The sequence below is a fragment of the Maylandia zebra genome, linkage group LG3 (assembly GCF_041146795.1).
Source record: "Maylandia zebra isolate NMK-2024a linkage group LG3, Mzebra_GT3a, whole genome shotgun sequence".
Classification (NCBI taxonomy): domain Eukaryota; kingdom Metazoa; phylum Chordata; class Actinopteri; order Cichliformes; family Cichlidae; genus Maylandia; species Maylandia zebra.
In genome coordinates this window covers 33,068,779-33,095,722 of record NC_135169.1, presented here as the reverse complement: position 1 = coordinate 33,095,722, position 26,944 = coordinate 33,068,779, and the positions used below count along the sequence as shown (strand labels likewise).

Here is a 26,944-nt window from a genome sequence, read left to right as displayed (position 1 = left end):
TTAAATGTCATAAATTCCGTTTTCATGGATGCCTGGATGTTAAACTCAATTGTTACACCTGGTAGAGCAGAACGCTGATCATTTTATTAAAGATGAAAGACTTTAGACAGTTTTTCAACTCTCAGTAATGCCATAGTGATCGTTTGATATATGGACCTGCAGCGGAGTTTAGGCCCAGACACGGCTAGTGACGTCAGACTGAACAACCGGATTAGAGTAGCAGGTGTGTAGCATCGCTAACTAGCTAGCAACAAGCCTCCAACACAGTGCGTATGCTAGCGGCTAATCTAACTAACGAATTAACAACAGAGCGATTTTAGATGTTTTAGAACTATAAGATGATAAGCTGTGTGTCTATTTTTTATAACAGTGACAGTGACATGGTTGTATTTACCTTGTCACTGCGATCGTGGCTCAAGAGTTGGGAGTTCGCCTTGTAATCGGAAGGTTGCCGGTTCGAGCCCCAGCTTGGACAGCCTCGGTTGTTGTGTCCTTGGGCAAGACACTTCACCCGTTGCCTACTGGTGGTGGTCAGAGGGCCTGGTGGCGCCAGTGTCAGGCAGCCTCGCCTCTGTCAGTGCGCCCCAGGGTGGCTGTGGCTACAATGTAGCTTACCATCACCAGTGTGTGAATGTGTGCGTGAATGGGTGGATGACTGGATATGTAAAGCGCTTTGGGGTCCTTAGGGACTAGAAAAGCGCTATATAAATACAGGCCATTTACCATTTTAATTAAACGAGTCGTCAGTCGCGGTAAACCAGCAAAAGAATTCGAGCAGCCGCCGGGCTAAGTAAAAGTGTAGAGGGGCGTGTTTGCAGTCACGTCCAGCGGGTGTGTGGGTGGGAGCATTACACAGTCGCTCCACCTCAAGTCACTACTGCGCAGACTCTGGCTCCAAATTTGCAAGATGGCAGCCTCCACAAGCGGGATATTTTGGCTTCATTTTTGCACAATGGGAGGAGGCGGTGCCGCGTCGTCCATCTTTTCTACAGTCAATGGTTTTGATTGAGAGCCTTTTTGGGGGGCAGCTGGAGAGGAGAAGTCTATCTTATGGCCAACCACTTGTCATGGTCCGGGTGAGCACGGGGTTTTTCCACTCCGCTGGGTTCTACCTTCAGGCAGAGACTCCAATCAGCTTCCACACCTGGTTCCAATCAAGTCACCTGCATATAAGACCAGCATTCACAACAGACCTCTGCCAGATCTTCTGCTAACCCATGACCCACCTGCCAGTCACGTTTCCCGAGCTACTCTCATCGCCGCCTGGACGCTGGTTCTGTCATCTGGTTTCTTCCTCTCCACCATCGGACTACACCTGCCTGCCTCCCTGCCAAGTCCCTCACTCCACGCATATTCTGGATCCTCTCTGGACATTCCTCACCCGGAACCCCCTGGACACCCCTTCCTTGCATGACACTTTAAACCTGCAACGCGTAAGCCCTAACCTCCATAGCCTAATCCTGCAGCTGTGATTCACTGGACTGCCACTGACTACTTGTCTCTTCTCATTATAGTGACTGCGTACCTCCATCCAAGCCGCTGCCCCTTTTTTCCATCCGTGAAATCCAGCACCTAGCCATAGCACTCAGTTTCATGTTCACAGTTTGGCCTCACAGTTCACAGCATTTCATAATTCATAGCATTCATAGTCTCCTGTTGTGTAATTTCACTAGACACTTGTAAATAAAGCACTGTGTTCACGCCCGTTTGCCTCCCTCTGTGTCTGCATTTGAGTCCACACCCACAGCCGGGCCCTCTCGGCCGTAACACCACTGACTGTATCTTGGTCATATTACCCAGCAAAACCCAGTATGCAGGTTCATCTGTAACAGTCCTTGTATAACTATATCAGGCTTAGTCAATAGCGGTTGGTCTTCAGGGTTTCTACTCCACTGCCGTTATTTCATACGGGTCCACATTTCCAATGCAAGGTATTTTTTGCAAGTACCATCTCTTTGCATTTGAATCTGTGTCTATAACGTCCTTTGTCTTTTTAGCTGCTTTTAAGTATGGTTTGTAGCAATCTTCCTTCCAACACGGAGGGGGGGTTGCATTCGCTGAAATGGTGCCGCACTCCCACAATGCATTGCAGCGTGACATCACCTACAAAGTCCTATACCGATACTCTGAACAAAAACATGTTTCATTGTATTTCATAATACAATATATAATTCTATTATGTAATTGTAATAATAGAGCTTCATAATGATTACAGGACATCAGACTACTTGTTCTTCTTGCTTAATGATGCAGAATGATCATATAGAAATAAAAAACCTGAAGTTTTGCGCTATTTGAACACGTTGCCTGCCTGCAGCACTACAGGACTCCGCAAGAGATGTCTGTTTTGCCCTAGCAGCACCTGTCCCTCTCCTCCTCTTCAGTTTGCTTCAACATAAGCTCGTCATATTCTGTGATATGATTTACTCTGATGTGTTTGACGAGGTAAGTGGTGTTGCCACAAAACCTCACTGTGATGCCACATGCATCGCAAACCAAGTCTTGACTGTTTGTGGAGGTAAAATACGTCCACACATGACTCCGTTTAGGCTCAGTCACTGTTGTGAGTGCGCACGCCAGGGGCTGTGACACATTTCTACAGCTGTATTTCACATATGACTATGAAAGGCGTAAGAGGAAGTAGTTCCTTCCCATTTAGACGATCCGAATGATATAGTTTCTTTTCACTGTGTTCCTGTTAATGAAAAACTACAAATTTACCCCAAAGTACTAAAATATCGATATTTTAATATGAGAATAGATTCTAGAACCACACTGTTCACCACAGCAAAGTGAAAGTCTTACAGTTATCACCATTTTCTCCTTCTTAAGGAAATTTTCAATTCTAGAGATTAAAAGTTTCACTCTTCCAATTGTGGATGGTTTGTTTCAGATGTAGCTTTAATGATTTATTATAAAGTAATGCTGTTTAGATTAGAAATCACATTTCTAAATCCCAGAGTTGCTTTAATCTTTGATATCATTGTGATTATAAAAGTAATCAGGAATTTGAAATGTTAATGTGGAATTATTGTTTTCCATAGTTATTGATTAATCCTTCATTAATTGATAGATTGTGTAATAATGGCAGTTATTAGTAATGCTGGCTCTCTTGCATTGAACTCTTCAGACTGCGACGACAGCCTTGCCGATGTTTTCTCCCTGCAGCATCCCCATAAAAGCAGCCGGCATGTTTTCAAAGCCTTTTGTGACGTGCTCCCGACACTGCAGTTTGCCCTGTGGACGCACAATAAATGGATCACAAATACAATACATCACAACAGAAACATGGGGAAGCATGTTTATATCTTTATTTAAAAGAAAGGCTCACACTAACCTCTTTCACCCATGCTAACAGTCTCTTGAGGGTCTCAGGGTGCCTGTTCTCCCACCTACTTTGCAAGAATCCCTCCATCTTCAGCTCCTTAAAGATCATGGTGAAGTAGGGATACGGACCTAAAACACAGGCCGTTCAAGAGAAAAATTTAACCCATCTTTCACTCACAGAAACTACAGTTCATGTCTACAATAACCATCTGTGTGCCTCCACAGCACTTGTGGATCTTTAGCAGTGCAGCTTCTCCCTCTAGTGGAAAAAACACATGAATACAGAAGAAGTTGTTGCAGGTGTATTAAATGCATTTTGTGTTCTTCACAGTGCTGTGTGTGGGCCTTTGGGGTCCAGGCCCCCTCCAGAAAGGTCACTGTTCCACTTCAGTCTAATACCATCTACATACCTTTATACCTGTAATTCAAATGAATCCCTAAAGTTTGGTCATGAAAGCTCTGAACACCCCAGCTGGCAACAAGAATGAGATCATTCATCAGCGTGCACAGAGCCGACTCACAAATTATCAGTAAAACTTGATCTATACAGCATGTTGTGATATTTTTATTCAAAAGTGCTTCACAACAAAAATGCTGAACATAAAAACCAGAGTGTGGGACACACTGTTTTCAGCCTTGAACAATGTACAGACAGAACGCCCTGATCACATGACCTCAGGGAGTAGCTGGTTATGTGTGTGTCATCCCGGGCCAGGGTGGTTTGTTTTAGGTTTGCCTTTTTTCACATGAGATGTAGGCTTTTGTCATTTTTAATCTTTTAATTATATTCTTAAGTGTGATTTTTAGTTCTTATAGCTTATCGCATGCTTTTATTGTGTTTTTAATCTGTTTCTGGGAGTCACCTTACACCAGGGGTAGGCAACTCCAGGCCTCGAGGGCCGGTGTCCTGCAGGTTTTAGATATCATCCTTTGTCAACCCACCTGAATCAAATGATTAGTTCATTACCAGCCTGTGGAGAACTTCGAGACATGTTGAGGAGGTCATTTAGCCATTTAAATCAGATGTGTTGGATCAAGGACACATCTAAAACCTGCAGGACACCGGCACTCGAGCCCTGGAGTTGCCTACCCCTGCCTTACACTTATTTGGTATTTGGTAATTTATTTCAACATGTGAACAATATACAAGTACATTTAGAAAAGAAATAAGAGAGAAAAAAAATACTATACAAATTACATACAAAAAAAACCAAAAACATTCTGATTAATTTACATGTTGAAATCATCCTTATGTGCGAGAGTTCATGTCCTGGAAGGACTCCGCCCTTGACCAATCAGGGTGAGCTCTTCGGTCACCAAAAACCAATAAGAGGGTTTTGAAAGTGCTAGACAGATGTGGTGGTCTGCCTGGTGGTCGTGTCTGTGCACTAACCCTGGTTGTTCCCTAGCAGGAACAAAACTCTCAGGAGTTTTTAAAATAAAAAGTAAGTTAGGGCAGTAACAAACCTGTCTGGGGTTGGCTGTCATTGTAGGTGGAGATACTTCCACACACAGCTATTCTTCCGAAGTTCTTCATCTGCTGCAGGACGACATCTGACGAAGGGCCTCCCACCTAAAACCAAGCAGCAGTGTCACTTACACGCATTGTAACGTGCTGTGAGGAATGCAGTGTGAATGCAAGAGAAGAGTAGAGCAATGATTAAATATTAAATGCAAGCTTGAAACTGCACCACCACTGCTCACGTTTTCAAAGAAGCAGTCGTATCCTTCAGGTGAAGCCTTCCTCAGAGCCTCCTCCAGGGAACCCACAGTTTTGTAGTTGAAGACCTCATCAAATCCCAGCTCTTTGAGGTAAGCCACTTTGGCATCAGAGCCTGCCGAGCCCACCACCTTACAGCCCTTGATCTTGGCGATCTGTCCCACCACGGAGCCCACCGCTCCAGCTGCAGCGTTCACCAGCAGGGTCTCACCCTCCTTTAGACCCAACACGTCTTCTATCCCATAAACAGCCGTCAGCCTGCAGAGAGACAGAAACAGTAAATCCAGCTGTTGCCTCTTTGATTGCCAGATTAATTATATCCACAAAGATCACTGCTTACAAACTCTGCTTCAGCTCATCAGCAAAACATCTGGAGTTAGCCACTTACATATATTTATATTCTTAAAATAAAACTATTTCCTGCTCATTACTTACTCTGGTGTCTATTACCATGTTTAGCTGACCTCTTAAACACCTTACAAACACTTAAAAGGAAAGTATTACATCACTAAGATGAATTTCTCAAATGCTTTTAGTTTACATTTAAGATTCAGCTGATATAACTTCACATCGATCTATCTGCTGGAAAAGTCAGAACATCCTGCCACGATTTAACATCCAATAGAAAGTGACTATGATCCATGCAGGTTACTTAAATCTGTCTTACCCGGGCATCCCGATGGCACCCAGAGCCAGAGACAGGGACACATCTTTAGGCCACTCGGACAGGATGGGAGTGAGGCCGGTCCCATCACTGAGCGTGTGGGTTCTCCACCCGCTGTCACTCACAACGTGGCTTCCCACAGGAAACGCTGGATTTTTACTCTGGATCACTCTAAAGGAAAACAGTAACATAATATTAAAAAAAAACAAAAAAGCTTTCACCTGTTTTCACTTCAGTCTGTCCTGTCACTGGGATAATTCAGTTTGCAAACAGTCAGAACACAAAATTAATCTGTGCAAATATTAATTTTGGTGGTGGGCGTCTTTGTTTCAAGTTTGTCTTTGTAACAAAGTCTTGAAGTTACCTGGTCATCAGTGTGATTTTGTGCTTTTTCACATTAATCCCGACATTTCAATCAATTTAATCTGTTCCCAGTTCGACGTAGCTTTATCCAGAAAGGCTCCCGTGCTGTCATCGCTGTGGACCGGCTCTACGTGGACGGACAGCTGTACCGCGACCCCGGCACCACACCGTGGTTATACTGACTGCACTCCAGATAAGAACCCGCTACACTCTTTTCTTATTCATTCACACTTTCTCCTTTAAAATGTGTTTAACCTAGTAATATCAGTAGGATGTCATAGCAGATATAATACCGTCACCCTCCGTCATTGCTTTAATTGGAATGTTTCCGTTTCGTTTCCTTTTTTTTGTTGTCGCTCACAGTTCATGTGGTTTCTTTCTTTCTCTTGTCTTTCACTGCTGTGGTCACCTACTTCCCCACTCACCTACAAACAACACCCTCTATTTCTCCATATTTTCACAACACGATCACGCAAACACATCAGCTCAACGGCAGCACATTCACAACAGCCTCACAGCACGCACAGACTTGCAGGACACATAAGCAAGCCACGCTTGTTCATATTAGTGAATATTCACACACATAGTCAGACTTATGGAGTCTCTCACCACACTTCTTTTTCTCTTTCTATTTACAAACAAGGGATGTTTCCATATTCTCTCCACCTGTCTAAACGAAACACCCAGCATACATCATTAAACATACACGCACAATTAAGGGCATGCTGAGGTTTGTCACATGGAATGTAAATGGAGCTGGCACCAGAGGAAAGAGGTTAAAAATATTTAACCAGCTTAAAAAACTACAGGCAGATGTTGTTTTATTACAAGAAACTCACAAACCTGTCACAGGTTTAAACGAACTTAAAACACCTGAGTTTCCTAACGTGTTTGCAGCCGGTTATAATTCTAGACAACGGGGAGTAGCAATTTTAATACATAAAAATGTTAATTTTACAGTACTCGATACAGTTATAGATCCAGAGGGTAGATTTCTAATTATTAAACTATCAATATTGAACCAAAAACTATGTATTGTTAGTATATATGGTCCAAATGTTGATGAACCCTCATTCTTCCACGGTTTTTTTAGTGCACTCTCTGAACACCTTGATTGCACACTCATTCTTGGCGGTGACCTCAACCTTGGACTAAATGAAGAAATGGATAGGCTCAACACAACAGGAACTCAGCGTAATTGGCAGTCCACAAATATAATCAAACAGTATATGAACGACTTTGGTCTTTGCGATGCATGGCGCTCTCTTCACCCCACCAGTAAGGAATATACTTTTTTCTCGCATGTTCATCACTCTTACTCTCGTCTGGATTATTTTTTGGTCAGCAGCTCACTGCTGTGTGACATTTCAGACACTGAGATTCATCCTATAGCTGTCAGCGATCATGCTCCTGTATCTTTAACACTAATGCACAAGAATAATACTACGCCAAGTAAAAACTGGAGATTTAATATATCACTACTTAAAGATGAAGACTTTATTAAATACTTTAAAAAGGAATGGACTTCATATTTAGACTTTAATGACACTCCCGGAATATCTGCTTCTGTTCTATGGGAAGCAGGGAAAGCTGTGATGAGAGGTAAAATAATTTCTTTCTCATCACACAAAAAGAAAGAAGAAAACAAAAATATTCAGGAATTAGAAAAAAACATCAAATCACTAGAAGAAGCCTACGCGTGCGACCAAGATCAGGAAACATTGAACAAAATATGCAAAACAAAACTAGAATTAAATGAAATTATTAATAAAAAAACACAATTCCTTATACAAAGACTTCGCTTGCAGAATTTTGAACACAGTAACAAATCAGGTCGATTTCTAGCTAACCAGCTAAAAATAAATAAAGAAAAAACAACTATATGTGCTGCTAAAGATTTATCGGGGAACACAATATATGATCCTGGAAGAATAAACAACATTTTTAGGGATTTCTATGAAACTTTATACTCACCACAAATAAACCCATCTAAAAATGAAATTGATCTGTTTCTTGACAACGTAACTCTTCCAAAATTACTAGACAGTCAAGCAATGGAATTGGATTCGCCACTGACGCCAAGTGAACTCCAGGAAGCCCTGATAAGTATGCCCAATAATAAGGCTCCAGGTCCAGACGGCTTCCCTGCAGAATTCTACAAAGAATTCTGGACAATTTTGGCACCAGTATTCCACAGCATGTTGCAGGAAATCGAGGAAAAGGGCAGACTACCACCAAATATGAATTCTGCCAACATTAGTCTCCTGCTAAAACCAGGCAAAGACCCTTTATTTCCCTCAAGCTATCGTCCAATTTCTCTTTTAAATGTAGACCTTAAAATAATCTGCAAAGCTCTCTCAAAGAGATTAGAGAAAATGACCCCCCTCTTAATTCATCCTGACCAAACTGGTTTCATAAAAGGTCGGCACTCCTCAACAAACACTCGTAGATTACTTAATTTAATAGACTACTCATACGATAAAAACATCGAAGCCATAATATTATCTCTAGATGCAGAAAAAGCATTTGACAGAGTTAATTGGAAATTTTTATTCGCAACTTTACACAAATTTGGTTTTGGAAACTCTTTCATAAACTGGATAAGAATATTATACAATTCCCCAACGGCTCGTATCAGAACAAATGACCAGACATCCTCCAGCTTCTGTCTCCTGAGGGGCACCAGACAGGGATGCCCACTCTCCCCCTCACTTTTTGCAATTTTTATCGAACCTCTAGCAGCAGCATTTAGACAGGCTACAACAATTAAGGGCATAAAATGTAAGAACATAGAACATAAAATCAGTCTCTATGCGGATGATGTGTTGCTTTTTCTGCAAAACACACAAACCAACCTCTCTGAGGTAATTACTTTAATAAACTGGTTTTCAAGAGTTTCAGATTATTCAATTAACTGGCCAAAATCTACAGTTCTCCCCATTAACTGCTCCTTCCATAATTCTTCCTCTGCCCCACTGCAATCCGGAAATATTAAATATTTAGGTATTAATGTCTCTCCTAAGCTTTCAGACTTAACTAAACTAAACCACATCCCACTTCTAAAGAAAGTAGAAGGCGATCTGACTAGATGGAAATCTTTACCCATATCACTCATGGGAAGGGTCGCCACTATAAAAATGATGATCTTGCCAAAAATAAATTACTTATTTTTGATGATCCCTAACAAACCATCACAAGATTGGTTCAGATCTCTGGATTCATATATTTCCAAATTCCTTTGGAAAGATAAACCCCCGCGTATTAGCTTAAAAACGCTACAAAGAACCAAGGATAGAGGAGGATTAGATCTGCCTAATTTTCACCAATACTTCTTAGCCAACAGGCTTCAGTTCATCTCAGAATGGTTAAAACATACCTTCTTAGTTGAGCCCTGGCTAGATGTTGAACAGGCACTATGCAAGGATCTAGAGATTTCAGACCTACCATTTATTAGCTCAAACATCAAAAGACATGAATGCTTTAAAAGTATCAACATCAGCTTTTCTCTAACAGCATGGTGGGAGTTTCTAAAAATAACGGAGTCTTCATTAATCCCATGCAAACGTACACCTATCTGGAATAACCCTGACATATTACAAAACAATAATATGATTAATTTCCCAGAATGGAGTTGTAAAGGAATTAAATACTTAGAACATATATTAGAGGGAACAGAATTTATTCCATTTGACAGACTAGTTGAACAATATGGGATCAACAAGACAAGGTTTTTAGAATATCAACAAATTAAATCCATAGTAAAAAAGAAATTTAACCTCAGTCAAGTGGAATTACAAACACCACTAAGTGCGGCACATTTTCTTACTCTTAAATCCCCCAAATTATTATCTAAAATATACAGAACACTTTCTAAATTAGATGAATCAATATCCCTTCCTACTGCAAAGTGGGAAGCAGATTTATCAGTCAACCTAGACCAAAACTTCTGGTCTCAGATTTGCTTAAAAACTTTTAAATTAATTAAAAATCCCAGTCTGCAATTAATACAATACAAAATACTTCATAGAGTGCACTATACAGGTCATCGGATGTTTAAGATGGGCTTTACATCTTCCAACAACTGCTCACACTGTCAAGGCAATACACCAGACAATTACATCCACGCTCTTTGGTTCTGTCCACCAGTGCAAAAGTTTTGGCGCGAGATATGTGAAGACTTATCAAAATGTCTGAAATGTAACATTCCAACTTCCCCCTTAGTGTGTTTGTTGGGCAGCTTAGATAATGTCACTTCAGAAAAGAATATAGCCCATATGATCTTCACTGCCCTATGCATAGCCAAGAAAACAGTCCTCATGAACTGGAAAAATAAAAATAATCTTAATTCTAACCAATATAGAAATTATCTATTAGATTACATTAGTCTTGACACAGCCTCTGCCACCACATCAGATCAATTGCTCTGGGCCCCTTTTATCAGCTCCATCACCTAGTGGGGGTGGGGGGTCATAGTTTGGTCCCGCCTTCACTGTTGTGATTGGTGAGGGGGTAGGGACAGGCTTAGGGCGTCGGGGGGTTCCCCGGAGGCATCTTCCTTGGGGGGCTCAACCCGGGGTAGCGGTCACGTCCGGTTGAGGGCTCTGTTGGCTCTCAGGTGACTGTTTCCTCGCGGCTGCGTGCAGCGGGGCTAGGGGAGGGTCTGTGCTGACGGACGTGGGTTACTGACCTGGCAACCTGGCTGCCCCTGGGTGGGTCCGGGATGGGCGTGAGGTTCTGGGGGTGCTCCGTCTCTGGGCGGGGGCCCGGGCCGGGCCTCGGGGGCTCGGGTCCTGGTTGGTGTGTTGCCGGGGTTGTGGGCGGGTGGGTGCATGGGGGCCCGGCCCTGGAGCAGGGTGCCGCCGGTGCATCGAGCCGCCTGGGGGGCTCTTCAACTGGTGGGGGGGATGGTCACATCTGGCAGGAGCTTTCTTCTCTCAGGAACTCTCTGCAGGAGGGGGAGATACAGGAGAGGTGGAGGAAGATCTCAGCCTGGGCGTTTACCGTCTTATGTAGTCTGGAAGATGTGTGGTTGGTGGGGTGGGTGCAGTTTTCTCTGTGGTGGGGTTGGGTGGACTGTCCAGGGCTCTGTGGAGCCGGGGGGCGCTACTGCACTGGGCCCCGGTCTGATGGGCCTGGGCCCCCCTTCCCTGGCGGGTCGCGGAGGGTGGGAGTGCCTACTGGGGTCAGCGGGGGAGCTGGCCCCAGGGAGGGGTTACCTGCCCCTCCCTTCCTTCCCTCCCCATCTCCAGCTGCCTCCCTCTTCCCGCTCCTCCACAACCACCCACACATGCAGGGCCTTGGAGTGGGGGTATGTCACCAGGGTGCAGAGGAGGCTACCCCCCCCCCCTGTCCCCTTCTGGCTGCCTCTGCCTCAATTTTATCCCACAACTTAGACATTCACATTATTCACACTCTCATTACACATACATATAGGATCTTGGGGGTGGGCACAATCACGGAGTCCAAATCACCATCAGGGTGTATACCTCACCCCTGACGTCGTTGCCCACCTCTCAATTTTAAATACACTTAGTCATTGAGGGCTAGCAGGAGGGACCATGCGCTTACCTGCTGCTCCTTGGCAGGTAGCTCCATGCCCTCCTGGGTTTTAATTGCACCTTAGAACACATATGCATCAACACTACAATGAGCGGGTGGAGGGAGGTTTGGAGTCTTCTCCCACCCCCATTCTCTGCGGCCTGCTGGAGCGGGGGGGCTAGTAGGAGGAGTTGGCCGTCCGACTGCGGTCTGGGGTGTGGGGCCTCCCTGCTGCTGCGGAGTCGGGGTGGTCTGCCTCTCCCCACCGCAGGGAAAAGGGTAACACCACCTGGGTCTGGGTGCAATTCCCCCCTCCAGGGGCAAGGGTACCTAGACCCGGTTTGTAGAGTACGCTTGGGGAGTGTGATTGTGTGTACAGCGTCTCTTTATGTCTGTCTCCACGTTGGTTGAGTGTGGAGTGAGTGCATATGAGAGCATGAGGGTGGGAATGGATGTTTGTGTCTGTGTGTGCCTGTATGTCTGTGTCTATATGTCAGGTTGGGTATCAGACGCCACCTCTCTGGGGACACCTCAGGCCCTCCAAGGTTTGGAGGCCTATCTCCACCCACCACCACTTCCCCTGCCGGTGGCGGACTCCCTCAGGTGTCGGTGTGTTGGTGGTTCTTTGTGTCTGGGGGTGGGCGTCCGGGTACACACCGGCTCACTCCTTGGCGGCCGCTTGTCGGGGCCTGGGGCCTGGGGCTCGCTCGGGCCCCTTTGGAGGTGGGGTGCCCCCGGCCTCTCGGCCTAGGGCTCGGTCACTCAGGCGCAGCTGGGGGCCGGCGGAGCTCACGGGCGCGTCACTGCAACCCCCCCTGGCTTCTGCTCCGCGGCTGCTGAGTGAGCCCTCATCTGGGACTCTCCTCAGCTCTTACTGGAACAGTGGCGCGGCTGCCCCTCTGTTGGTCTTCCATGGTCTCTTGTGTTCTGGGGTCCTCTGGATGTCTGGAGTTTTGATCTCCTCCATACCCGCTTCACACCCTGGAGGACGGGGCTGTGGCCCCCCCACACTCCCTAGCAGATCATTACATGGAGAAACCTTTGGAATGCAAGCATGCTGATCCACACAGGTATGCACACATGGGTATTCACAGACGCGGACTAAAGCTTTCTTGGCTGCTGCCTCAAAGCACACTGTGCGCTGTCTATCTTGCGTGCTGCACAATATCGTTTATTACTTAGTAAATACTGATATCTATGACTAGCTAGTTTATTGTGATGGTGCTTTGTTTTCTCTATTATTATGTTGCTCTTTGTTGTTTGCTGTCTCCTCTGTTTGTTTGTTTGTTTGTTTGTTTTTTCTCCATACAGGTGACCCAGGAGTTTTTTTTTTTTTTTTTGTCTCTCTTCCCCCCCCTTCTCACCGTCTCTTCTCCCCTTGGGTTTTCTTTCTTTCTCTCCCCCTCTCTCTCTCATTCATTCCCCCTGTCCTATTTATTAAAAAAAAAAAAAAAAAAAAAAAAAAAATGACAAAGGATGAACTGAAGCTCTGCCATCACGTAATGTCGCATACTGCTGTTTCTGATGTCATTTAAAGAAAAAAAAAAAAAAAAAAAAAAAAAAAAAAAAAAATCAATTTAATCTGCTCCCCAAGCAAGCATAGCAGTAGGAATCTGTGTTTCTTTTATTATCTGCATTTTTGAATCCCTGGCATAGAAAAATGATATACACTAAATGTTAAAGCAACAAAGTAAAGGTACAGTTGTCTTCTCAGATTCTTCTATGATTTCAGCTGTTAATCAGGCCAGAAAGTTTCAGTGTTTCTTTTCATGTTCAGCTTGAGACTTCACAGGAACTTTACTTATCAGAGGGTTTATGTCGCTGTGTTATTAACAGCAGATACAGACTGTGTCAGTAAACGTACACATCACAGCACATCATGCAAGTTTTCTGTGTGCAGGTGTGTTTGTGTTTCTTACTTGGCCACCTGACCTCCGATCATCACATCTCCCTCCTTCATGTGGGTTTTGCTGAAGGGCCTGTTGGGACCAGGGGTGTGTTACAATATGCATTTATATCAGGAGCATTAAAGTAGTTCAGTAATGAGTGACGCTGCTCTCTGATCACCTCATGTACGGGTCGACACTGAGAAACACAGCTTCCAACAGCACCTCTGTAAACAAAACTAAACTCATTTAAAGTGCTCGATGCTTAATGTTTGACAAAAACTGAAGAAGGTGCTCTCCTGTAGAGAGAAAGAAGAAAGACGTACCTCCATCTTTGGGCTCAGGGAGCTCCTCCACCTTCAGCCCAAAGTCACTTTTCTTTGGGAAGCCGTCAAAGTGCTGAGTCATTACCCATGACTTAGCTTTCACCATGATTCTTCTTTTTTATGGCCGCTGTAAAGAAATATTGCCCGTCACAGTTATCAACAGACATGAAAGTGCTGAGTCATCCAGCGCTGTGCAAAATAGAGCTGAATAAAACCTGAAGTGTGACGTTCACTCTGTGACGTTTAGCTGTGGTGAGCATCAAACAGCACAAATCATTTTCTAGTTTAGAGTTGATGAGTGACCTAGCTGTGGTTATAAGAACAATTCAAATGAAATGCAGACATCTTTAACACACAAACACAAACATTCACACACAAGTTCTTTGAGTGCTGGGAGTAGAAAGAGAGTGGTGTCCATTCACATACAAGTATGCACACTTAAAAACAGGAAGGATCTTTCTTTCCCAAGAAACGAAGAAAAAAGGAGAAGTCTAAAGTTTAATGCGTTTGAGTTTCAGACTTTAGAACCACAGTGAACGTATACTTTCTTTGTGTTTTAATTAAACAATGGTGAAACACAATACAATGGGCCATTAAACTGTTGTATCAAATATTTTATGGTCGGTAGCGAGATAATGGCTTAGGCAAAGGCTTAAAAGTGATAACTAATCCCTGCGTCTGTTTGCTACTTCTCTTCAGCGTCACCTGATCCAGAAAAATAGTATTTAATGCATTTCACTAACAGCTCTCTACCTTCTAAAGCTGGAACTCACCAGTCGCCTCTCTTCTCACAGAAATAGTAGAAGATGTGGGGTCCGTGTGGGTGGAAGTGGGCAGAGACAGGTTTGTGAAAGCTTAAAAGAAGACATGGCAGGAGACGTTCTTTTATTCCTAAATCTGATTGGCTAAAAGTATTGTGCACACCTTCTGAGCTGTGAGAGAGGGTACCCTGCCAATAAGGTTCAAGATATTTACTTTAACTTTTACATACTGTTCGGGTTAAATTTGAGCCATCTTTGAAATTTGACAGCAGTAAAAAATAGTTACATTTTTTTTTATTCTGAAATTTTATGACCTTTCCTAAAGTACCAAAAGACACAAAAACACATTTTTCCTAGACATTCAGTGTGCTCTAGAATCAAATTTGACCTGTAACTATTTATGTATCTATTCAGGTCAAACACATGGAGCTACCCACTGTGGCCACTCCTTGTTAATAAGGAAGCAGATAAAAGCAGCTTTAAATCCTTTACTTAAAAACAAAACAAAACTCTGTTCTTGCCAAGTTTTGAAGTCTGTAAATCTAAATCTTCTAGTTCTAAACCACATTTTGTTGTTTTCAACAACAACAAAAAAAAAGAAATATATATCAGAGGTTTGACTTTTAATGCTCAGGGGTCCGTTCTTCGTACCTCGCTAAGTAAGTTAGCTGGATTTGATTGTTGACGATTTCGCGTGATCTTGGATCGTTCGGTTCCCCGAAGCTCATCCGCGACTTGCTGTCATAGCAACAGAGCTGCTCGGGAGCAGGTTTACTTTATGTAAACAGGATTAGATCGCGGCCACTCAGGTATGTCCGCTTCATTTATACGAAAGCAACAGCGATATTTTACCACTGTTTCACCATAAATAAAAAACATCAATGTAACTAAAGATAATGCAGCACTTGACCCTTTTATTGATTCCATACAGATACATACAGGTCATTTCCTTAAAAAAGGGAAATGTACCATTAATCATTCTATTTCATGTATTTGATTATTCCAGATGTAATTCATATTTTAGAGTACCGTAGTAATAGTAAATTACTTCGTGTAATCAAGATGAGAGACCACGGCTATAAAAGCGAAGGTGGATTTGGGAAGTCTGTCGCAGCCATGTCCTGTCCGTATACGCGAGCCACCCATTGTGGAAGGTGCAAGATTGATAAGGAGAGTCCTCAGAATTCAGCGTATATTGCGGGATAGACAGGATCCTTTAGCTCAGCGCGACAGTGTGCTCATAGAGAGATATCTATTTTCCCGTGAGGGTATTATTCACTTAACCAACTTGTTGATGAGGGGGTGCAGGACCACCACCTGTCTTTTTTTTGCTCTGCCCTTTTCTTGGTTGCTGTTATAAACAAACAAACAGATTATTTCAGGGTCTCTTTTCAAGAGACTAAAAGCAATATAAGTGATAAATATTACCATTCTGTAGAATATTCTTATATTTCACTTTTACTTGTTCCCATGTTCTAGTGGGTCCTGTTGTGGCTCTAATGTGAAAGAGGATATAATGTAATATAATATAATATAATATAATATAATATAATATAATATAGTGTAATATAATATAATATAATATAATATAATATAGTGTAATATAATATAATATAATATAATATAATATAATATAATATAGTGTAATATAATAAATTTACCCTACCGCCTACTGGTGTTGGCCAGAGGGGCCGATGGCGCGATATGGCAGCCTGGCTTCAGTCAGTCTGCCCCAGGGCAGCTGTGGCTACAACCGTAGCTGCCTCCACTGTGAGAGTGACTGAATAGTGGCATTGTACAGCGCTTTGGGTGCCTTGAAAAGCGCTATATCAATCCAATCCATTATTATTATTATTATTAAATTACTTACGAGTTTAATTTGTCAGCAACTTCCTGCCAGCCCTCTCTCCTTGCTTTTGCAGCCTTTGCAGTGTTCCCTTGCGTTTTAATTAAACTCTGAAACTCCTGAAATCCCTCACTCAAGAGTTCTTGCTCTGCTGCCGAAAAATACCGAGCGCGCCCCTTCGACATTTTCGCCGATCAATCAAAGGGTTGCCGATCAATGTTTCTACTATCGATGCGTAGCCCCTGTTAAGCCACCCAGTGATCTCACATTACTTCATCCAGCTGTACTAATCGTCAACAACAGGTGTGTTCGGAGAACCGGAATAGCGAGCTCAAAGTTAGCGCGATGATTTGATCTTGGATGTGTCATTTGATCTTGGATGTAGTAAGCGAAGTACGAAGAACGGACCCCAGGGTTACAAAGCAGTGTTTCGTGAAAAAACAAAAACCCTGAGATTAAGGAAACTATGGCTTTTTGTTTTTTCCTGACAAAGATATCTCGCTTAAACCCTGTGCCAGTTACCAAGGTAACACAATCTGTGATCTTAACCTGCTCTCTGGCAGGTTTTCTTCAACAAACTCTCCCCTCCGCCTTCAGTCAATTTCAGTTTATACTGCTAATATCAGAGCACATACCAGAGCGCATTAATATGCAAAAGCTTTTGCTGAAATCCCAGATGGAAACATAAAAATGAACAAACTAAGTTTCTCCAGCTTTCTGGATGGCAAGCCAGCCATCAGTTTGGCAGCCAGTTTCACTGCACTGGGTGAAGACTAACTTTAAAGAGAAGTGTTGGTTACATGCTCTCAATAGATTTAAAAGTAGAATGGGAGGCAGAGCCTTCAGCTTTCAGGCCCCTCTTCTGTGGAAGCAGCTCCCAGTTTGGATTCAGGAGACAGACACCCTCTCTACCATCAAGATTAGACTTAAAACTTTCTTTTTTGATAAAACATACAGTTAGTCCTGGATCAGCTGACCCCGACTCCTCTGTTAGTTACGCTGCAATTCGTCAAGGCCGCTGGGGGATTTTGTCAGGACCCAGCATTTTGTGTTTATTTTTGTATTTGTGATTTCTTATATTATATTGAAAGGATGTTAAGTTCTAGTATTATTATTAGTTTGACTCAAGAAGACTCAAGAAGAAGTTTATTGTCATTTCGTATGGTGTTACCCAGCCTGAAATGAAATACTGTTTCTCACCAGCCTCTACGGTGCAATAAACAATACAGTGCAATAAATAATGCAGTTTAAAAAGAATACGTTTAAAAAGAGCAGTAAAAGGCAGTAATGAATTGCAACAATAGTTATGGATAAATAACATAAAATCTAAATTCTAAAACAAACTCAAGTCACATTCATTCGGGTGGAGAGCAGCAGTCCTTTCACGGAAGGGGATGATTAAATTAGGTCGTGTGTGTATCTGGGGAGTGTATTGTATGTGTGTACGTGTGTGCGTGTGTAGATAGGGAGCATTACAGTCCGTTTGTGGACCTCACAGTGTAGCTGTGTGAATGGCTGTGTGGGTGGGATGGGGGGCAGAGTCCGTTTATCATTCTCACGGCTTGTGCAATCCAGCATCCTGGTGGTTCTGCAGCTGATGGAGAACAGGCCATGCGAGGGGTGGTGGGGGTCTCTGATGATGGATATAGCTCTGTGTATGCAGCGCTGTTTGTAGATCTCCTCCAGAGATGAGAGAGGGGCACCAACAATCCTCATGGCAGTCTTAACCATCCTATTAAGTTGACGCTTCTCGTAGGACTTTCCCAGTCTTTGAGTTTAGTTTTCGCACTACTTGCTTTCGCTTTTTTTTTTTTTTTTTTTTGGTATTCTTGTCGAATAAAAGGGTTTAAACCAAAACCAGCCTATAATAAACAGCTCACTTTGTTTAAACCCTTTTTTCATCTCCCTCTGTGTCAGCGCTTAGGTCCTTTTCTTCACTCTACACGCAGTCAGCGACAGATTCCCATGATGGACTGAGTGTTTCTTCTTCATGTATTTTTTTTTTTTTTTTTAAATACACCTTTGCATTTCATCATTATTTGTCTCCCTTCACAGGGTGTCTTGTCCAGTCTTCCTCTCATCACCCCTAAATGGCAGGGACAGATGGTTGCTCCATCCTGTACCTGGTTTTGCCAGCGGTTCCTTCCTGTTAAGAGGGAGTTTTCCTTCCCACTGTCACCCAAGTGCTCGCTCGTCTGATTAAGGGTTTCTCTGTCTTATTGTAGTCTTTATGTAACGCAAAGTTAGATAAGGGCTAGTTTTATTGCAATTGGTGAGTTTACTGACTGACGCGCAGAAGAAATAGTTCTGTATGGAGCCTAGATGGTGTGAATGACGAGACCAGAGAATGCAAATTATATTTTTGAAAACCCCAAAATATATTGAATAAATGGGGGGAAAGGGGAAATGGAACAAAATAATAAATACAAAACACAAAATAAATGTACCACAATTAACTAATAACTAATGTTGTGATTCTCTGTGCAAGAGTCCTTTCGGTCCTTTTTTTGAAGTTTCTTTTCAAGTTCAATTTTAAGGAACTCCTCCTTAGGGTCCAGCTTCATGTAATGGGCAAAATAGGTCCGTAATCAAAAGACTGCAAACTGGGTGAAAAGAGGGGAAAAGAATGGTCCTACCGGCTCGCCATTTCAATATGAAAATGATCGATTCAGTGTGGGGAAAAAAAAACCCTGACCTGTAGGCCAGAAAAATGCCCATTAGCACATCAAGTTCAACAAATCATTTTTTCTGTAATTCTGTGCAACAATGTGAATCATCATCATATTTCACAAAGGTACAATGGTTAAATTATTAATCATTTTGGCTACGTAGCATAATATATACATTCCAGTAGCGTTCACTACAAACAAATACAAAAACGACAATAAAGAAACAGACAGCATCGCCAAATTCAAGGCAACACATAACAATAATCAGTCAATTGCACTTTGTTTCAAAGAAAGCCCATTTAAGTGCTTAAATAAATAAAAGTGTTCAAAAACAGCAGTTTTCGAACCGGAGTTCTGCTCGCGGTGGGAACGCACCAAATGAAGTAGTTTTAATCGCGGAAACGATCGACTCGTTACTGACAACTAAAACGTTGTTTTTGGTAGATGTTAAGGACACTCACCGCTAAGGTGATAAGATTTTATAGACGAACTGAGGGGAGAAACGCTTTTTTTACAATGCCGTTAGCTTACAGCCAAGGGAGGCGACGAACCCGGAAGTATCCCTCCACAGCCGGTTTTCATCCTTGCCGCGACTTGGAAGGAGCAAATCAGGAGAGGGACCTCAAATCAGCTGACGTGGGTCATGTGACAGTGCGTAGTTGATATCGGTTATATTTACCTTAAAATATAAAGCATCTTGGGGTAACTGTTGTTGTGAAGAGTCTGATATAAATACCACTGAATAAAAGTAGGATGGGATCTGGCACTTTCATGTTGAAATGTGCAATAGATGTTTTAAAGCTTGAAATCTGAACCTCAACATATTTTCTGCTGCAAATCACCAAAATCAAGCTTTAAAGTTATTAAATAGTTTTGAATTTTATGGGGAATAAGTTCCTAAGATAATCAGCCAAAATTTATTGAGATGCAAGTGATTTCTGGGGACACTGTAAATTAAATATTTTGCTGCACTTTGTTGATGGTCCTGACTCAGCCTCCTGCAGAGCCTTGCCCAGCTCAGAAGATGAGTTTGTGATTAAAATCTGAGTTGTAATTTGATTACTTCAATACAGATGGAAAGAAATCATTCAAACAACTATACTTTAGTGTACTTACTAACTTTTGTGCTTGCCTGTGCAGAGATGAGCTGCACACGTACTGCAAAATCATATTTCAACAAGTAACGCTTTAGTGGAAAACAAGCTGGGATCTAAGTTGCTCTTGCCTTTGATATGGGAGTCCCAAGAAGCAGAACCTGCAAACATCAGATTCATACTGTATAGCAAGCCACAGAATTGTTGTTTCACAAGGAAAAAAACCAAACAAAGAAAAAACAAAAAAACAACAACTTTATACACAGAAAGGTCCAGTAAACACAAAGCATGCGGTTAATCATTCTGCAGTAAATAATGTGTACACGTAGCAGCCAGACATCTGCACTGATCGTAACAGAATGATGTCCTTTGACCAATTTCCTTTTTTCTTGAGTAAAATTTCATTCAGGTTTCAGTCGCTGAATGGTGAAGATGGTGGTGCTACACAAAACGTCTAAATGTAAACTACAATCACAATTTCAATGTAATATTTCAGATTTAACTAACAATTCGTTATGAACGACTGATTTCTGACTAGAAATCACATTTCTTTGAATGATTAAAGTGTACAAGAGTCGCTCGACTGCTGTTTCGATGAGTACCAATACACTAAAAAAACAAAACAAAACAAGAAAAACAAGTGAAATGTTAATGTGAAATGATTCTGTTATGGTGATTGCTCGATTCTTCATTAATTCATAGATTGTGTAATAATGGCAGTTATTAGTAATGCTGGCTCTCTTGCATTGAACTCTTCAGACTGCGACGACGGCCTTGCCCATGTTTTCTCCCCGCATCATCCCCATAAAAGCAGCCGGCATGTTTTCAAAGCCTTTTGTGACGTGCTCCCGACACTGCAGTTTGCCCTGTGGACGCACAATACACACATCACAAATACAATACATCACAACAGAAACATGGGGAACTGATGTTTACATCTTTACTTAAAGGAAAGGCTCCCACTAACCTCTTTCACCCATGCTAACAGTCTCTTGAGGGTCTCAGGGTGCTTGTGCTGCCTGCTGCTTTGCATAAATCCCTCCATCTTCAGCTCCTTTATGATCATAGTGAAGTAGGGATACGGACCTAAAACACAGGTCATTAAAGAGAGAAAAATATAAAACATATTTCACAGCAAGGAAACTACAATCCATATCTAAAATAACTCTGTGTGCCTCCACAGCTTTTAAAGCACACTTCAGTAGTGCAATGTCTCCCTCTAGTGGAAAACAACAATAATACATGAGAAATTTTAATGGGTGTATTAACTGCATTTCTGATTATAAGAAGGAATTAAGCTAATTGATGAAAGCATTAGGATCTATTTGTTTTTAGAAAACATGACATCATTAACTGTCTCATAAAAAAAATAAAAAATACCACAATGACGGAGTTTTTACAACTCTCTAAAAAATGATGCCTGCTATCCTCACCTGTCTGCGGTGTACTGTCATTGTAGGTGGAGATACTTCCACACACAGCTATTCTTCCACAGTTCTTCATCTGCTCCAGGGCAACAGTTGCAAAAGAACCTCCCACCTAAAAACAACAAAAAAACAAACAAACAAAAACAAATTAAAGCTGCAAGCAGCGTTATGAGGGCCCTCGCACCCCGTCGCGTCGAGCCACGCCCAACACCTACACCCAGCATTTTCGATCTGATGTGACATTGATCGAAGTCAATGATGATTATCATTGTCCCATTAGGTGGCGCTCTAACCATTACTGACAAATCGCATATCAAACATTTCCGAACTTGACTTTCGACTCATGCCCGCGAAGTTTGGGAGACTGGACATTTTACGTTTAGGGAAACGGGGTGGTCATGGCGGCACGTGGAGTTTCAATCACTTGCCAAAAAGCGGTAATCTGCTGTCACTCAAAAACACAAAGCTTTGCAATTTAACATCACAAATGCTCACATTTTCAAAGAAGCAGTCGTATCCTTCAGGTGAAGCCTTCCTCAGAGCCTCCTCCAGGGAACCCACAGTTTTGTAGTTGAAGGCCTCATCAAATCCCAGCTCTTTGAGAAAAACCACTTTGGCATCAGAGCCTGTCGAGCCCACCACCTTACAGCCCTTGATCTTGGCGATCTGTCCCACCACGGAGCCCACCGCTCCAGCTGCAGCATTCACCAGCAGGGTCTCACCCTCCTTTAGACCCAACACGTCTTCTATCCCATAAACAGCCGTCAGTCTGCAGAGAGACGGAAACAGTAAATCCAGCTGTTGCCTCTTTGATTTCCATATTAATTATACCCACAAAAATAACTGCTTACAAACTCTGCTTCAGCTCATCAACAGGAGAAAACATCTGGGGTTTGTCCTCTTACTGTCTTAAAAGAAGACTATTTTATGTAAATATTTCTCTATAAAATCACTCACGTCTTACTGTTACTTGTTTTTTTGATTTTAATGCTTTTATTTGGTTGCAATTTTCAACCTAATAACTGCTGGAAAAGTCAGAACATCCTGCCATGATTTAACATCCAATAGAAAATGACTTTGCAGGTTACTTAAATCTGTCTTACCCGGGCATCCCGATGGCACCCAGAGCCAGAGACAGGGACACATCTTTAGGCCACTCAGGCAGGATGGGAGTGAGGCCGGTCCCATTACTGATTGTGTGGGTTCTCCACCCACTGTCACTCACAACGTGGCTTCCCACAGGAAACGCTGGATTTTTACTCTGGATCACTCTAAAGGAAAACAACAACATAATAATCACATTAAAAAGCTTCTCATTGAGATGATAATTTGATAATGCTAGTAGCTGAAAACGCAAAATTAAACTGTAGATTATAAGTCTAGAGGTTTATCAGGTATTTGTTACTCAAATACCAGCCTGAGCACTGATAAGCACCTGTACAATCGGTATGTGTATTTCTGCAATATTAGTTCATGTTATCACATGTTAGCCTTTCCTCTGTGTGACATTGCTTTGTGTGGAAAACTGACTGCCGAAGCAGATGTGTTCTCAGTGCTACAAACTCAGTGTCTCAACATCTGTTTTTACTCTCGAGTCAGTGAGGAATGACACAAAGTCTTTGGTCATTAGCAGCAGACGAAGGCCGCGTTCTTTTTCAGTAAACATCAGGCATGCACATCACCGAGGATAAAAGCTTTCCCCGTGTGCTGTTTGTGTTTCTTACTTGGCCACCTGAGTTCCAATCATCACATCTCCTTCCTTCATGGCAACTCTGCTGAACGGCCTGATGAAACAAGCAGTGTGTTACAATATAGTCGAATACATTTTGAAATACATTTTCATCTGTATAAAAATGAGCTAAACGTAGCATTGCTATGAAAATGATTCAGTGTATGTGGTTCTGCTCTCTACTCACCTCATGTACGGGTCGACACTGAGAAACACAGCTTCCAGAAGCACCTCTGAAAACATAGGTACACACATTTATTTGACAAAATAAATATGTGTGTTGTTTGTGTGTGTGTGTGTGTGGGGGGGGTCTTTTCTGTCCTATCAGAGAGAAAAAAAACAACAACAAAGTCCTACCTCCATCTTTGGGCTCAGGGAGCTCCTCCACCTTCAGCTCAAAGTCACTGTTTTTTGGGAAGCCGTCAAAGTGCTTAGTCATTACCCAGAACTTGGCTTGAACCATGATGCTTCTCTTGTATGGCAGCAGATATAGCTTTTAACTGCTTCTGTAAACATAAGAAGACATGAAAATCATCACCAGCCTTTTCACCACTCACAGGAAGTTCCTAAGTTTCTAAGATAATCAGCCAAAATCCATTGAGATGTGAGCGATTTTAGTGACACTGTGTAAATTAAATATTTCGCTGTACTTTGTTGATGGTCCTGACTCCCAGCCTGCTGCAGAGCCTTGCCCAGCTCAGAAGATGGGTTTGTGATTAAAATTTGAGTTGTAATTTATGTATTTTTTTGAATTTTCCTAATGTAAATTCATTAGGAATGCTTAGCATGCTCAAAAATACACACATGTACAATCATACGACTTATAAATGAACTCTTTTGTCTCATACAAAGAAACTAGTGATATGACGGCCGCGAACGAAACGGCTATTAGAGCCGGCTCTTTGAAGTGAATGACGAGAGCCATGGTTTTTTTCCCCCCTATCCTTTCTCTCACTTTTTTCGCTTCACGTCGCACGTGAGCCTTGTGTTTGGGCTGAGCAGAGGGGGGAGTTACACTCGAGGTAGCACAGGAACAGAGCAGGAGGGAGAGAGAGAGAAAGCCAGGGGCAACAACATCATCACATTAGAAAAGTATAGTAAAGAAAATGAGTTCCCCTCCTGGAAGCAACGTGAGGGATCTCATATATCTGATGTTACCAAACGAAGACGTCAGGCTTGGATAGCAGCGGCGAGACGAGCTGATATCGAGTTCTCTGCAATCATTTTTTGTTGGTGTCACATTTTCATTCTTGTAAGTTTTGCGGCGTTACGTCAACTCCAAAGCCCTATTAGACAGTTTTTGCAGAAGTCTGTGACCCCCAGCAAGACAGAACTCAATACTGAATATTTATCATTATTCAGCATGAAAAGTCTGATAGGAGTTTTCTGTCTTATAAAACTTTCTGAATCCTTTATCATCAGTTGTGGATGATAAAGGATTCAGAAAGTTTATTCATGCACTGAATCCTATGTATGCAATTCCAAGCAGGAAAACACTCTTCCAAAAAAAATCATCACAGAGAACGTGCATCTTTGGGGTTTTTTTGTTTGTTTGTTTTTTTGCATATTTTAATTTATATTTTATTGTGTTGTGGTTTGCAGTGTTTTGTGTTGTTTCCCTTTAAATTTGTTTAAAAGGAAAAAGCTTAAAATTTAAATAGTTAAAAGTTAAATTGTAAATAGTTGTTTTTTGTATTTTATAATTTATTTTTTACATTTTATGTGGAGTGAATAAATAAAAGCATATTTATATAATAAACATATATAAAAAAAACATGTTTTTTTATATTAGTAATTCATTTTGTATATAATTTTATATTGTTGTTGATAATAAATTAATTAAGCAACAAAATAACCTGAAGATCAGGTTGGGAGCCGAAGGAGGGTCTTTTTAGTGAGTCAAGCCGAAGGAGTCGGTTCTCTAAAAAGAGCCGGATTTCCCATCACTAAAAGAAACGGTTAAAGACTGATGTCAGCAGGTGGATCTCCAGTTTCGGGGGATGGGGGGAGGGTGGCGAGGACGAAGAGCTTGTATCTCCAAATCTGATTGGCTAAAAGTTTTGCTCCGCCTCTGACGCTAGTCATGCGTTGCAACGCGCGCTCTGTATGGATGTTTTGCCGCGAAAAAGCACGACTTGTTTATCTTTTTGGCGCCAAACGACTCACTGACAGCCAATCCTTCTTCAGTGAAAATTGTATATTACTGTACTTCAGACATAGTTTGTCACATGAAAAAAACCCCAAAAAACAGCTTTTTTTAAAAAAAATCCACAGACAGGTTTTCAGTAAAAACACAAAGCATGTGGCTCTGATGATTTTTAAATATTTTATTTCACTTGGTATAAATGATCTTTATTACTATTATTACGACTGTTATAGCTAAATTATTTAAAAATTCTAACAAAAGAATTTCTTAAGTATGGGAGAATGTGTCTTTTATTATCTCATAACACCTGTTTCTTCTGACTATAAAGTATCTGACTATAAACTATCTGATACTGTCACTATCGGATTATAATTTCCCAGATATTGTTATGGGAGCAGTAATTCATTAGGAATGCACAATTTCTTAGCATGCTCAAAAACACACATGTACAGTCATACGCACACACAAAACAATGCAGGAAGCGTATCCTGCGGTTTTCAGTCGTCATAGCCTTATAAATGAACTCTTGTCTCATAGATGTACTTCGTAAAACCCACTCCAGCGTCCATGTTCTTTGGCAAATAATACTGACGCAGACTAACACATTAAAAGTGAGTTGCAACTCCCTCCTGTAGCTGCACTCCTAAGTTCGCCTCTTCTACTGAAACAGTACAGCTGAGTAAATCCTATTATTCCACAAATAACGATATAGACTGGAGCCTTGCCTTACCGATGAAGTGTGTAGTGATGTGTCCTGTGTGTCGAAGCTTCGATACCTGTGTCGGGTAATCTCGGGGAAGTTTTTGTGAAGCGCGTGTCGAAGCTCGCTTTGATTACGTATGCAGTGACATTCGAGGCCTCGCGGGCAGTCCGTACCACGTGACTGATTCAGGAACTGGCTCGCCAGATTCGAAATAAAATGGGCAGCAAAACACAGCTGATTCCTACGGAAGCGTAGAGCTGCCACCCAGGCAAAAGAAAAATACAAGTGTATCACGTTATAACGTGAAAAGTTTATTGTTCTAACAAGATACTTTTCCTGTTTGTACAATATACTATCATGTTTGTACAATATACTTTTCACGTTTGAACAACATAATATCACGTTATTACAATATACATAATCATCACGTTCGTACAATATAGGATCACGTTCATACAATATATTGTATGAACGTGATCCTATATTGTACGATTCCCCATCACACTGTTGTGTAATTGGATTACGTACGTGCTACATAGTTACTTGAGCATTTCTTCTTCGATGGAACCAGCAAAGAAGAGATTTTTTAAATCTCATCTCTTCTAATAAAGTATGCATACAGTAATAAATATCACAAATGATAAGTACCATAATATAAATAAACAACACTACAGATCCTATAATCTGATTTCTATCTTTTAGTTTTTTAAAAAAGTGAAGCGCCACACACTAGTTTGTGTCATTA

The 26,944-nt window shown here is 41.9% G+C and overlaps 2 protein-coding genes across 4 annotated transcripts; both read right to left on the bottom strand.

Annotated features, from left to right (window-relative positions):
- Positions 1-2,728: 2,728 nt before the first annotated feature.
- LOC106676943 (prostaglandin reductase 1) lies at positions 2,729-20,289 on the bottom strand. 3 transcript variants are annotated; one of them, XM_076881723.1, is made up of 9 exons: positions 19,562-20,289; positions 13,825-13,951; positions 13,680-13,725; positions 13,532-13,591; positions 5,715-5,882; positions 5,032-5,305; positions 4,795-4,900; positions 3,338-3,456; positions 2,729-3,237 (listed from the first exon to the last, which is right to left on the bottom strand). In XM_076881723.1, exons 2-9 carry the CDS (start codon positions 13,928-13,930, stop codon positions 3,127-3,129), a joined length of 990 nt encoding a protein of 329 aa, XP_076737838.1. In that variant the 5' UTR covers positions 13,931-13,951; positions 19,562-20,289; the 3' UTR covers positions 2,729-3,126. The 3 variants fall into 3 exon arrangements, with proteins under 3 accessions (XP_076737838.1, XP_024662010.2, XP_024662011.2); XM_024806242.2 differs by lacking the exon at positions 19,562-20,289 and adding an exon at positions 14,598-14,707; XM_024806243.2 differs by lacking the exon at positions 19,562-20,289 and adding an exon at positions 14,578-14,682.
- A 140-nt stretch (positions 20,290-20,429) lies between these two features.
- ptgr1.1 (prostaglandin reductase 1, tandem duplicate 1) lies at positions 20,430-26,381 on the bottom strand. The gene is made up of 9 exons (XM_024806241.2): positions 26,227-26,381; positions 23,708-23,856; positions 23,538-23,583; positions 23,346-23,405; positions 22,725-22,892; positions 22,117-22,390; positions 21,628-21,733; positions 21,162-21,280; positions 20,430-21,060 (listed from the first exon to the last, which is right to left on the bottom strand). Exons 2-9 carry the CDS (start codon positions 23,811-23,813, stop codon positions 20,950-20,952), a joined length of 990 nt encoding a protein of 329 aa, XP_024662009.2. The 5' UTR covers positions 23,814-23,856; positions 26,227-26,381; the 3' UTR covers positions 20,430-20,949.
- Positions 26,382-26,944: the final 563 nt, after the last annotated feature.

What these genes read in the sequence shown, in the direction of transcription:
- LOC106676943 (XM_076881723.1), bottom strand. Translation starts at nt 13,930, where the DNA reads ATGGTGAAAGCTAAGTCATGGGTAATGACTCAGCACTTTGACGGCTTC. An exon ending in ATCGGAGGTCAGGTGGCCAA is followed by an intron (nt 5,883 to 13,531) that starts GTAAGAAACACA and finishes GTTTTCCTTTAG; the next exon opens with AGTGATCCAGAGTAAAAATC. An exon ending in TGTTAGCATGGGTGAAAGAG is followed by an intron (nt 3,238 to 3,337) that starts GTTAGTGTGAGC and finishes GTGCGTCCACAG; the next exon opens with GGCAAACTGCAGTGTCGGGA.
- ptgr1.1 (XM_024806241.2), bottom strand. Translation starts at nt 23,813, where the DNA reads ATGGTTCAAGCCAAGTTCTGGGTAATGACTAAGCACTTTGACGGCTTC. An exon ending in CCCTGAGCCCAAAGATGGAG is followed by an intron (nt 23,584 to 23,707) that starts GTAGGACTTTGT and finishes CTATGTTTTCAG; the next exon opens with AGGTGCTTCTGGAAGCTGTG. An exon ending in GGTGCCATCGGGATGCCCGG is followed by an intron (nt 22,391 to 22,724) that starts GTAAGACAGATT and finishes GTCTCTCTGCAG; the next exon opens with ACTGACGGCTGTTTATGGGA.